We start from the raw sequence: 12,522 nt of genomic DNA, 5'->3' as shown, positions 1-12,522 counted from the left end.
ATAATGCTCTCCATGCAAAATAATGGCTCCGAGAGCAGGGATTCTCAGCTCAGGGATTTATGTTGATCTTGACTTGGTCCTGTGGGCAGGCCCTCCACTGAGACTCCCTGGGCAGGACTTATGGACACTCCACGAACTCCCTACTCACTGCCGTGAGTCCCTCTCAGTCTCCATCCAAACTTATCTGGACTTCCTCCAAGGACCCTTTCAAACCTCCGTGCCCTTGCTCTTCACCTTGAATGTCCATCTTCCACTTCCGCCTGACACAGCCCCAATGCCCACCCCTGCGCGAAGACTTCCTTGAATAACCCCGTTTAGCAGGAATCATCCCTTTCTCTGCGCTTGCCAGTCAGCTCTCTTGTCTGTCTCTTGAGCCTTTACTTTCTCTGCCTTGAAGTTTAACCCATCATTGACTGCCACTCTTCCCTACCAGATTCTAAGCCCTTTGAAAATAGGCTTCACACCATATTCGTCTTTGTGCCCTCACTGGGCCTGGTGCTGCGCCTTGCATATGGCAGAGGTTCAGTCACTACTGAACTGAATTTCTAAACCGCCGGCTCTCGGGGCAGGAGTGAGGGCAGTGATTGGTAATATGGCAGAAGCAGGGCCAGGACCTTCAGCCGGGCCCGAAAGCCTTGAGAGGGGGCGACCGCAAAGGGAGATTACAGGCAAACAGCAGCCTGCTGTGGGGAGGGATTAAAGAAGACAGTTTACAATGCCCAGAAGCGTACTTGGGAGCATTAGGGCTCTGGGCACACCCTCTCAGCTATGCCGTCTCTAGAAAATTTGACAGCGTTAGCAAGAAGAACGCTGCTTTTTGAGAATTTGGTAGGTACTCAAAGGGAGTGCCAGGTAGGCTCTGGTGACTTGTGCCATTTTGTTGTGAAGAGGGCACTCTGGGGACCCTGTGACCACAGGGAAACCTCTTGATCTGGGGACAAGAATTGAGGTGAGATCATATGATTCGTTTAAAAAACAAACAAGGTGTTTATTTTTCAATTCCCAGAAGAACAGATTTCCTCTGTTTTAGAGTGAATCCTTGGGAACACGTGTGCCTCCAAGTGGGGCAAATTTTTGTCCCTAAACTTATGCCCATGCCCATTATGCCCAGGGGTTTCCACTGGCTCTACGAGCTTATTCACCAAAGACGATGTGCCTTTTGCTAATAAGTCAGCAAGACGGATACTCTCGGGTACAGAGGTGGCAGTCCCTCTTTTTTGGGAACTTCATCTTTGGCTCTTCCACTTTATAGATTTAGTTACAATACGGTTTCAGAACTGCGGCAATTGGAGGAGACTATGTTCCACGGTGAATGTTCTAAGCTTTGCTCTGAAATAACAGTCTTTAGTACAAAAGTGTGTGGGTGTTTATTTTTCCAAGGCTCAGGGTAGGTAATTTAGTGAGCTTTTAAGTCATCACTGGTAGAGGACGCTCCCTGGCTTTTGGCACTCGGAGTCCCAGATGGCATTAAAAGTACAATAATAGACACTTAAATTTTGTGCCAGTCAGAAAGAAACTAAAGAAGAGAAAGTACTGTGTTCAGGCTGCCTCTCTCTTGAAAGCACGAGAATTCATTCTCGTTCTGATCATCCGAGCAGGCACCTTCCAAGCTGTTCTTTTTTTTTTTTTTCCCTATCATCTCTCCCTGTGTAGTGCATTGCCTTCTCCTTAAGCGTCTGGTTCCATAGAGATCTTCATGGCAAAAAGGAATTGGGCATGGGAGAAGCCCCAGAGGACTGGAGCTAAGTGGGAACCTGTAATCAGAGCCCGGGCGGCGATACCCGCCAGCCGCTGACCCCAGCCGGCAGACTCACGGACGGCTACCCTGCTGACTTGGGCCTCACCGGGTCTCTCGAGTCTTCCACAAATGAGGCAGTGTGCCCCTGACTCTGCCTCTGTGACCCCTGCCCCTCGGGTTCTCTGTGTGTGAGCGGGCCTGGGCATCACGGAGCACGCCGGGGGCATCCTTCCTGGCTTGGCCCCATAGCCAACGCCGACAGATGCTCCCACGCTCCATCGGCCTCACTCCTCATCCCGGAGCAGAAACTGTGCCAAGATATCTGGAGGCAAAGCCAGTGGGAGACTCTTCCTGGGCAGCGTCTGGCTACCGGGCAGGGCATGGTGGGCCCTTGGCAGCCTCGGACCAACTCAGGCTTTCTCAGTTAGTTGCTTGGTGTATCAGAGCTCACCTCTGCTGTTGACCTGCCATGGTGTAATGGGAGAACGGGGACGCTGAGCTTCCTCTGGGCACGGTCAGCAAAGCCCAAGGCTGATTTTGCATTCTATAATTTTTTTTTCCTTTTCTCTTCAGACCTGAATATGTTTTATGCTAATCAAATATCACCTCCTTTGGGTTTGGAGGCTTTTCTCAACCATCTACTGCTTAGTCACTGAAAAAAAGGGTGCTTTGCTGCATCCATCAGAGCTATGTAAAAAAAGAAAATTATCATGGGAATGAAACCATGAGATGAGGTTCTCACAAGTATGTCTTGCTTTCAGCTGGCCGTATTAAACCTCAAACCCAGGGGCGCCTGGGTGGCTCAGTTGGTTAAGCAACTGCCTTCAGCTCAGGTCATGATCCTGGAGTCCCGGGATCGAGTCCCGCATTGGGCTCCCTGCTCGGCAGGGAGTCTGCTTCTCCCTCTGACCCCCCTCCCTCTCATGCTCTCTGTCTCTCATTCTCTCTCTCTCAAATAAATAAATAAAATCTTTAAAAAAAATAAATAAATAAAAAAATAAACCTCAAACCCATGCTTTCAACACTGATAAATTACAAGGTGTAAAGTTATTTGTTGGCTTGCTTATAGCAGTGGATATTATCCTTTTGTGGAATATGAAAGCTACAGATCTTCTCCCCAGAAAATTATGACCTGTCAACAGGTTTTAAATAATTTGGGTATTTGGTTCAGAGATTGTAGGAAGGTCATTGCTGAGCCCTCTGGTCAACCACGGACTCCAGTTAGGAATCTCTATTTATTTGAGAAACATTCTGCCTGGGCTACCGGATAGAGGATTTGATGTCTTTTTGTCATTTACACGTAATGTTCATGGGTCTATGACCACACAGATCAAGGCACACAAACACTGCAGAGAATGGGTTCACCTGTGTCTCAAGAGTGCTTGGAAATTGTATGTAACTTGCTTTTCACATTTAGCTTTCACACTTTACATCGTTAGCAAGAAAAGTGGGTGTACCTCTCCACGCCGCTCAGTTTCCATTTGTGCTTCCGGGACATCAGTAATCCCCCACCCCAAGCTGCCTGCAAAAGGAAGATCATATAAGGAACAGGGTAACAGGTCTTTCATTGCCTAGAGTTCTAAAGTTTGGTGTCTTCCAGAATAGCGAGAGTCTCGTGGGGTGAAAATCATCTCCTAAGGCTCAGGCGACAGGGGGCTGGTCACCTTCTGGCACTAGACTTTCAAAGTTTAAATTGGAAGCTATTCTAAGGTTTCAGGTTCCATCCCACATTTAGACTAGTGTAAGGAGCCAAACTGGGGGCACATTTCTTGTGTCTGCACAAAGGAAAGATCCTTTCCCCCAACGCATCACCACCACTCATAGTCCTAGTAAAGCTCGTGATCTCAGAACAAGAAACCCTGTTGTCTGCCCTGTTGAAAGTACAGAGGATGGGCTAGGGAACTCATTAAGCAGCTTCTGAATTGTAAGGAAAACTCCTTTGGCAAGTCTGGATGATTCCAGAAGGAAGAAGCAGCTTCATAATCCTATTTCACTAATATGTATTTTAGGATAAGATAATTTCCCTGTCAAGAAAAAAAGGAAAGAAAGAAAGAAAGAGGAAAACAAGCAGGAAGAATTTGTGCCAATTTGTTGAGCGACTAGAACATGCCTCTTAAAAACTCGTACTCAAGTTTGAAGATTTGAATTAGTGTAGTGATGCAGTGATCTCCTTTAAAAAGAAGATGTTAAGATGGAGATTCATTGGAAAATGTTGGCATTCTTTGTGGGTAAAAATAATCCTAGGATAATTTTAAAGAAAAAAAAAACACCTGTTAGGGTATAATTGCCTTTTTTTTTAGTTTGTTGTAATTTCAGTTCTTTTACACTTTGAAAAATTATCCGATTTTCCAAATGTGTAATATTTTAAGATTTTCTCTAATTTAATTATAAAGAGTATAAACATTTAAGATAATAAGTGAAACACTTGGTAGGTTTCAAAGAAAACAAATACAATTGGTTAAAAGATCTCCCCGCTCTGTTTTAAGTGGAAATCCTAGAGGAGAGACCATAGCACCTGCTGGCTCAGGACGCACAGACACTGTTATTTTTAAAGTTGTCAGGATAATCCTCTTCCGGTTTCAGCTAACAAGCTTTAATAGGCTCTCCAGTTCCGAGACCCAGGTCATGATGGTACTTGAATTGTTCAACTTAGTGTCTTCATTTGTAAAACAGATGGGGTCTCTGGTAGCCTAATGAACAACTCACACTGTGAATCAGGGAAGGAAAAGAAGACTGGTAACCACTATGCAGGGTAACACTGGGATCATGGAAATCTACCTGGTTCAGCCTTAGTAATAGTGGATTAGTAACGAACAGTTTGTAGATAACAGCTGATCTTTGAACCGCACTTTGAGTAATACTGGCCTATGCTTAAATTTCTTCACTTTGTCCTTCTAAATCTTGACTTTTTTTTTTTTTTTTCATTTGAAAATGTTTTGGTGGGCACATCTTCATTTTAGTGTGACTAGGTCTGGAGTCAAAAACATTTCAACTATAATTTATCTTCTTAGCTGGCCCAGCTAAGAAATTGGAAATTTGGTGGCCCATACTTCCTAGCAAGCTGCCGAGTCTGCTTTCCTCTCCAAATATACAAATACCTGACTTGAGCTTGAGGTTTTTGTTTTTTTGTGGTTTTTTTTGTTTGTTTTTTTATCCTCTGGGTTTCCTATGTAAATATAACTCTTTTTTGCATTTTTGATCATTCTCCTAGGGAAGTACAATCTGCACGTGTGTGGCTGTGTATGCATGTGTGTAGGCTACATTCCTCCAAGGACGTTATAGGCTGATGAATCAAGAGCTAAGTGCTCAGCTTGGGTACTGGTCATAGAAATAATTTGAATATTATCATGTTGGGGACATTAAGGCAGGTCAGCCTCTGACTTCCTCCAGTCAGTGTTGGGTACTGGGTGAGTTGTGGGCTACTTTGTCTCTGCACTCTTCAAAAGCTTAAATCTCCCCATTCTGAAAATAGGCTCCCAAAGGAAAAAAAAGAGAGAGGGAGACAGAACATTTCATTCCATGAGCCCCAAATGAATAAATGTGCAAGGATATTTTAGTGGCCATCCCTATGGGATACTCACATCCACATGCATCCAGATCTTGTACTTTTTGCAAATGTCAGCAACTGCCAAGAGGGGGTCAAATGCTCCATACACAGTAGTCCCAGCTGTGGCACTCACAAGGAAAGGAACAAATCCCTACACAAACAAGAAAGCCCCAAATAATGTCAAACAGGGCATCACAGATTTTTTTTTTTTTGAGCTGATAAAAACAGTGGATATTCTCCCTCTGTCATACACTTCTCCAGTTTTGGAACCATCAAAGGGAGTGTCGACCCCTTGGAGCCTGGGAAGATATTCACTCTCCAGGATCTGAGTTCTCCAGGCCATTCTGTTGGACCTGCCATTTGCCTTAGGAGAACAGACACTCTGGTTCTCAGGAGAGGCCACACTGCACCCAGAGGTGAGGAAGTTTTATGGTGCCCCCAAGCCATTTATATATTCCAGGTAGATATTCTACCCCACTTTGTTCACTTTCTAGTCTTCCTTTTTGCTCACTTTCCAGTCTTCCTTTTACATAACAGTCCCCTAGATTGAGCAGGCAAAAGAACAAAGAAGGAAATACAACCGGCCCATTATTCCTATTTAGAAAATCCTGAGATCATTTATTTGGTGTCTTAGAGGGAAGGGTTCATGTGGGATTAGACAATAAGCCATGACCATTATCTGTCTAAGTAGTCCTCAGTCTGTCTGGCCCTGGCTAAATGAAAATTGCTGGAAGGTAGAAAGAAGAATGCCTCAAACAGAATGAACAGAGCCGTGATGTGACAGGCTGTCAGAATCAGTCTTTAGGTGGCAGCAAAGGTTTAATCTTGTGGTTTACGCTACTAGAAGTAGTTCGAGCACAGGAACAAGGGGAACCTCCTGCTGCCACTTTGCAGAAAAATATAAAAGGCAGATGAAAAGAAATAATGTATTCCTAAATTGATAATAATAAAACGCACCCGTTCTTCTCGTTGAACTAGGAACCGTAGGTCCTATCCACTAAAAGTTACACTAAGGGAGTTCTACAAACCAGCTCTCCGGTTTGCGGGGTTAGAAATGACTTTCTAGAGCTTTGTGGGAATCTTTTGCTGGTCTCCAGAACTTGCTGCTTCTAAGACTTCTAAATTGCATGCCAAAGAAGAAGATGCTTGGAGAGCCAATCATAACCATATTCCTAGGCGGGAAAAAATGGCCCCTTTCAAGTAACCACACCACAGTAACTCATGCTGCATTGGTGGTGTGATATTTTCCACTTGTGAAAATGATCTTTCAACTGTATGTCTGTTTAATGCCAACTCTCAGCACATAGTAAAGCTTTAGAAATTCCTCCAACATCACCGTGTATATTATCACAGGGTGTATTATTTAAACAGCAATTTAGATCTTTCCAAAGCAGAGGCTACAACTCAGAGAAATAAATAATGACTGGATGCAAAAATCCCATATTCTCAGTAAAGCTGGGAGGTTGAGAACTGGGTCTTCTTTTCAAAACAAAACCAAGGTGGCGGCACCTGGGTGGCTAAGTGTCTGACTCTTGATTGTGGTTCAGATCATGATCTCAGGGTTGTGAGATCAAGCCTTGTGTCGGGCTCTGCACTGGGCGTGGAGCTTGCTTGGGATTCTCCCTCTCCCTTTCCCTATGCCCCCCAACACTGCCCCCCAAACAAACAAAAAACCAAAACTAAAGTGTGTTCTCCACCGGATGGAAACAGAAATATGTACCCTTCGCTTGTTATGGGTTGAATAAAGCTCCCTACAAAAACTTACTTTTTGTTTGGCTTCAAGGATCCTTCTTTCAAGATCAGATGGGATCATTTTCCCCCTGAAAGGAAAAATACACACATTATAAGTTTGCTTCAAATAGTTTACTTTGTTGTCTTTACAAGCAGCCACATCAGGGTAAAAGTTCAACCCTACACAGTGGATAATCATGATCAGTTAAAACAACTCGATGCCTGTTTCCAGGAAGAAATGCAGTTCCTCCCTGAAGGATGCAGGATATAATTTCTGACACATTGAGGAGACTCCTGAGCACACTGTGCTGTTAGAACAGCCACATGTCACTCCATGCTGCACAGAACCCACTTTTTGGGTCATCCTCTTAACTCGGTTAAAACAAGCCTGCTTTGGCGCGAGCCACTTGGCAATGAAAAGTGAGTGCAGAAAAGAGATTTGTGTTCCCAATCTTCAAATGAAGGGAGCTGCAATTTCACATATAGATGACATGCCAAGAAGAGAAATCCATTCTGAAACAATTGAATGAAAATATTAAATAAAAAAATACCTAATTACATTCTAAGTGCTAAAAGCATAAAGCTGGCCAGGAAAACATGGGCTCAAATTTCAAACATTTAGATACATGGACTTTGGAAAAAGAAACATCCTTTCTTTCCTTCCTGAAATGTTTCTTTCCTAAAATAAAAACACAGATACTGCTTTGCTAATTACAAAACCGCATTATTATAATAATCAAAGGAGTTGATTTTGACAAGAAGCTGGATGTAGCTAGATGTGTCATTTTAGTCAAGTGACTTGATTTCTCTGTGCCTCTCATTACTGTCCCTGGAACAGAGTGATAGTAATATTACTTATGGAGTTATGAGGTTTAAATGAGTTAATAAATGCAAAATTATTTAAAAAGTGCTCGGCATGTGGGAAGCATTCCATAAATGTTAACTTGTATTGTTGAGATTGTTATGTATTATGACATCCTTCTCCCAAGACTTTGGGGGAAAAAATAGGGAAAGGACAGAGGAGTTGCATGGTGCCAGAAGTAGTAAAAAATTCTTTAAACCAAAATAGCTCTCTTGAGGTTGCTAAACTGGCTTAACTTTTCACGTCGGGGTCATCGATCTAGGTTTTTAAAAGGCAACTTGGAAAAATAAATTATGGGCAGGAGGTTGTCACAATAAATGGCTGGGAAACCCTATTGGCATTTAGGGAGCAGTGAGTTGGGGGGGGGTTGGTATTTGTTGCTAGGTCAATAATCCATTCCTGGCTGTCCCTGTGACTTTAGGCACTTCATTACATCTTCTAAGCTTTACATACTGAAATATGTTATTTTATTATAAGTTACTTTCCTAGCACCCATTTTATAAAAAATAATTTGGGCATTATGTAGTTAAGTTTTATTTTCTGCGATTTTCATCTCAGGCTCATAAAGGAAGCAGTGCAAACTAGTTGGCATAAAAAGCAGACATTAGGCCTGAACGCCTTAAGAACCACTAATTTATGTGAAGCTGTTTTCCAAAGGAAGGCAGTTAAAACGCAATTATCTGGCAACAATCATGGACAAGTTACCAGTGATTAGTCAGGCTGGGTTGGAACAAAAGATAGTGAACGTACATTTGGTGCTGAGGGTACGATTCCGGGTCAGAGCCCCCACCTCTGGGGAACTTGGGTGAGATGGGGCTTCTGAAGGAGGGACAGAGGGAACGGAAAGCAGGGGGTGAGGCGGGGACAAGGAGCTCACTCCCTACATCTCTTCCTACACTTCACAGCTCAGCTGGGGGGGGCATCCCACGAAGCAGTGATTTTCCATCTCTCTAGATCAGGCTATGCTCAAACACCTTGCTTCAGCACTGATAGAAACAAAAATTTGTGCAGATTCAGAAGAAATTTGGGTATCATAGTTGTCTTCTACATAGTTTTCAGCACATTAAAGTTGCCATTGTATTTTTCTAGGTAAACATGGAAACTGAGAGAGAATTCTCAGAAACAGTTTGCAAATCCCAAATTTTCCCTAGTCTTCCACATACCAAAGGAGAGTAAAAGACTCTCCTTTGGAGAGTTTTGGTTGGACAAGTTTGACAGCTGTGATTCACTCGTCTAATCACACCTGGATGTTAAGCATGAGGCAGTAAGGTGTCACCAAGAAGTCACAGATTAGGGTACATTATAATTGGAAGGGGCTGAAGACCTGTTTCTAGTCTAATTGTCTCATTTTTCAAATGAGGAAGCAGGCCAAGAGAAGTGAAGTGACTGCCCAAGATCAAATGTTGGCAAAAGGTTGATTGTAACTAGAAATAAAACACTAAGCTTCCTCGAAAGGCCAAACAGATAGGAAACCTATTTAGGAAGACTGGAGTCTTTTACGATAAGATAAATCCTTGCAGATAATATCTGACTTTCCTGGATCAGAGGCGTCATTCAAGCATGCTGAGAAAGCAGTAATGAACAGTGTGTTGCATTTCTCGATCGGAGTTTTGGGGCGGGCTCGTCAAATAATCCAGTTCAGGCAGAAAGTGATGGTTGTGGCTCTTGAAGGGGCAGGTTGCAGCCTTTCTTAAGCCCTCTGCCTAAGATACCTGTTTTATCCACTTAGGGACCCAGAACCTGAAGGTGGCCGATCAACATTTGTTGGAGGTATGTGAGCAGAACAGAGAAGTTTAACTCACAGATGATATAGTATGGGGGCCTCTGGAGACAAAACTTTTCATCTTTCTGTTTATCTTAGAATTCGCTGAATTACTTTAGAACAATGGTTCTTAAAATTTAGTGTGCATAAAAGAATCACTTGTGTGTGCCTTTAAAATGCAGATTCCTTGGCCCCGCTCTTAGGGATTTTGATTCAGGAGGTCGATTATAGGGCCCAGGAATTAATTCCTTCCACAAAGATGTATTGAGCGCTTACTCTCGATGTGTCACACACTGTAGGGGGTACTGGGGTACCAGGGGAAACAGACCAGTTTCTACTCTTCAGGGCTTCCATGCTAACAAGAGAAACAAATAATCACACAGGAAAATAGATAAGACATGCACAGGAATCTGCATTTCTAACAAACACCCCTGATAATTCTGATCTGGATGCACATGTTGGGAAACATTGCTTTAGAAATGGAAATTTTAGCCTGGTAGGCATTTAAACAATCGTGTGACAGACTAACCAAGTACCATTCATATGACCTATGGTTTTGAGCCATCATGGCTGTAGGGCGGGGAGCAGAAGGAGCTCCAGATATGGATCCTGCATCCCCTGCTGGTCTATGTGCTGTGGGATGAGAGAACATCTGGGTGACAACCAGCAGGGTCCTCTGAGGACTGGAAGCTGTCTGGCCAGGCCTGGATTTTCCAGACAAACATCTCTTGGTGCAGGGAGGCTTTGGATGGCAGCTGTTGCATTCTGTAGGTCTGGCCTCAAAGTATCTCCATAGCAAAAAATGTATATCTTTAATGTTTACACGTCCCTGCCTTTAAGGACACAATTAAGTAGTGACTGATGCTTTTAATGCTGGTCTCTGGTAGCTGTTCGTGTTTACGAAAGAGCTGCCATTGAAGTGGGGATTGTTGAATCAGATTGCTGCTTTGGATGTGGCTGCCTTGCGTTGAGATTCCTGATTTTGCAACAGTCTTTATTTATTTATTTATTTGACAGAGAGAGACACAGCGAGAGAGGGAACACAAGCAGGGGGAGTGGGAGAGGGAGAAGCAGGTTTCCCGCGGAGCAGGGAGCCCGATGTGGGGCTTGATCCCAGGACCCTGGGATCATGACCTGAGCCGAAGGCAGACGCTTAACGACTGAGCCACCCAGGCACCCCGACAGTCTTTAAAAATTTATATAATTCTATAGGGTCAGATAACTTCACAAAATTTCCTGGGCAAAATCCCACAATGGCAGCTAGAGCTGCCAGCAGGAAAATCTCCTCTTTGTGGGAAGAAGCTAAAGACACAGTGGATTTTGGGCCCAGATTCATGAAGGAGAAAGAGAGCTTACCAACAAGAGAATGTTTATTAGAGAGTTTATACCTCTAGGCAGGTATCCAAATGGTCACAAAGCAGGTGCCTGAGTCATTGGTGACCCTGCTCATTGGCCCTGATGAAACTGTAGTAAATCTACCAGCTTTTCTTAAGTGAGTAGAGCTTGTCTCTGTTCGCAGAGATAGGTGTGCAAGGAAGAATGGATGTGTGACTCCTTCCTGTTAGAAATTGATTGATATTACAATCATTGCTAAGAGCAACAGTGTTGGCAATGATAATGAATCGCCAGCTTCAGAAGCACTCCACGATCTCTGAGCCTCCTGCCAACTCTACAAGGCTTACTATTGTTCTGACCTTGCAGACAAGGAAACCGAGGCTCAGGGAGGCAGGTGAATGTGGCTAGAACTCGGAACGTGGAGACAGAATCATCAGGTTCTTGCCCCAGGTCCTATGCTCATTGTGTGTCCTTGAAGAATTCAGTTCTTCCTTTTGCTCATTCCTAAAGTGATGACAATAGTACCTCCCTCACGAGGTTTCCATGAGGATTAAATGAGATAATAAATGGAAGACACTATAAAGCACTGAGTATAAAACTCTACCTATGCGTTTACATATGAGTACATATGAGGTAGTCTGACTATGGTCACTACCAGCTGTGGTTCTAGCGATGAGTGACTCGCCAGATGTCACACAGCTGGTAGGAGGCTGACGGCAAACCCAGAGCTGTCTGATATCTGAATGCAGGTTCTTAGCACTGCACAAGCATTTATGGGGTTCAAACAAAATACCTGCCTATCTGAAAGGTTGCGTTCTAGAACTGCAATGATGTACGTAAAATTAACACTAGGGTTTTTTGGAAACCCTTCCAAGTGAGGAGCTCCTTGATCCCGATTCTATTGGCTATTAGCCCTGTTTAGTAAAATAAAAACTTATCACTTCCTACTAAAACACATTGCTCCATCATCCCTTGATGATACTGTTCCTTCTAGCGTAGTATCCAAATGCTAGAGGAGTAACCAAAATCTGCCAGTTTTTTTGGTTTTGTTTTTTAAGTAGTCAGTGCTAAGTGAAACCGTTTCTTTAACATAGATTGTGATATTGGGATGATAAAGGGAACTCATGGACCCAAGCCAATTTTCAAATTGCCCAGACTGTGTGGTGACTTGAAAATTTCACGGACTGACTGGGGAAACCATTGTTGCAGGAATTGTGGAGCAGAGGGGAAACTTACGAGAGAAATCTCCTGGGAAAAGGGCTCCATGTGTCTCCACATGGCTGCTGCCGGTGTGGGTAACCTATTCTGGGACATGCCCGGAAGATAGACTAGCAAACAGAAGTCCAAACAGACCATTCAGGAAGTACTAGTATTACGAAACCAAACCCTCTGCTAAAAATTTTTATCATAATTAGAAACAGTGAGCTTCCTCGGTCCCTTTAATGTGTAGTTTGATTCAGAAAAAGAATTTTAACTCTAACAGATAACCATATTTTTCCCTTTTAAGATTTGTTTTCCAATGGGCACAATGGGATCACTTAGCATTA

At 43.4% G+C, this 12,522-nt stretch overlaps 1 protein-coding gene across 1 annotated transcript in view; it reads right to left on the bottom strand.

Annotated features, from left to right (window-relative positions):
- GAD2 (glutamate decarboxylase 2) overlaps nt 1-12,522 on the bottom strand; it is a 77,016-nt gene that overhangs the window by 23,428 nt on the left and 41,066 nt on the right. The window contains exons 9-11 of the mRNA XM_032396680.1: nt 7,051-7,105; nt 5,320-5,436; nt 3,196-3,260 (exon numbers count right to left, since the gene is read on the bottom strand). Of these exons, the coding sequence (XP_032252571.1) occupies nt 3,196-3,260; nt 5,320-5,436; nt 7,051-7,105 (237 nt within the window). The remainder of the gene's footprint in view (nt 1-3,195; nt 3,261-5,319; nt 5,437-7,050; nt 7,106-12,522) is intronic.

The sequence above is a fragment of the Phoca vitulina genome, unplaced genomic scaffold (assembly GCF_004348235.1).
Source record: "Phoca vitulina isolate PV1807 unplaced genomic scaffold, GSC_HSeal_1.0 scaffold93, whole genome shotgun sequence".
Taxonomy (NCBI): domain Eukaryota; kingdom Metazoa; phylum Chordata; class Mammalia; order Carnivora; family Phocidae; genus Phoca; species Phoca vitulina.
The sequence above is the reverse complement of the archived record's forward strand: the minus strand, read 5'-3'. Positions and strand labels throughout refer to the sequence as shown.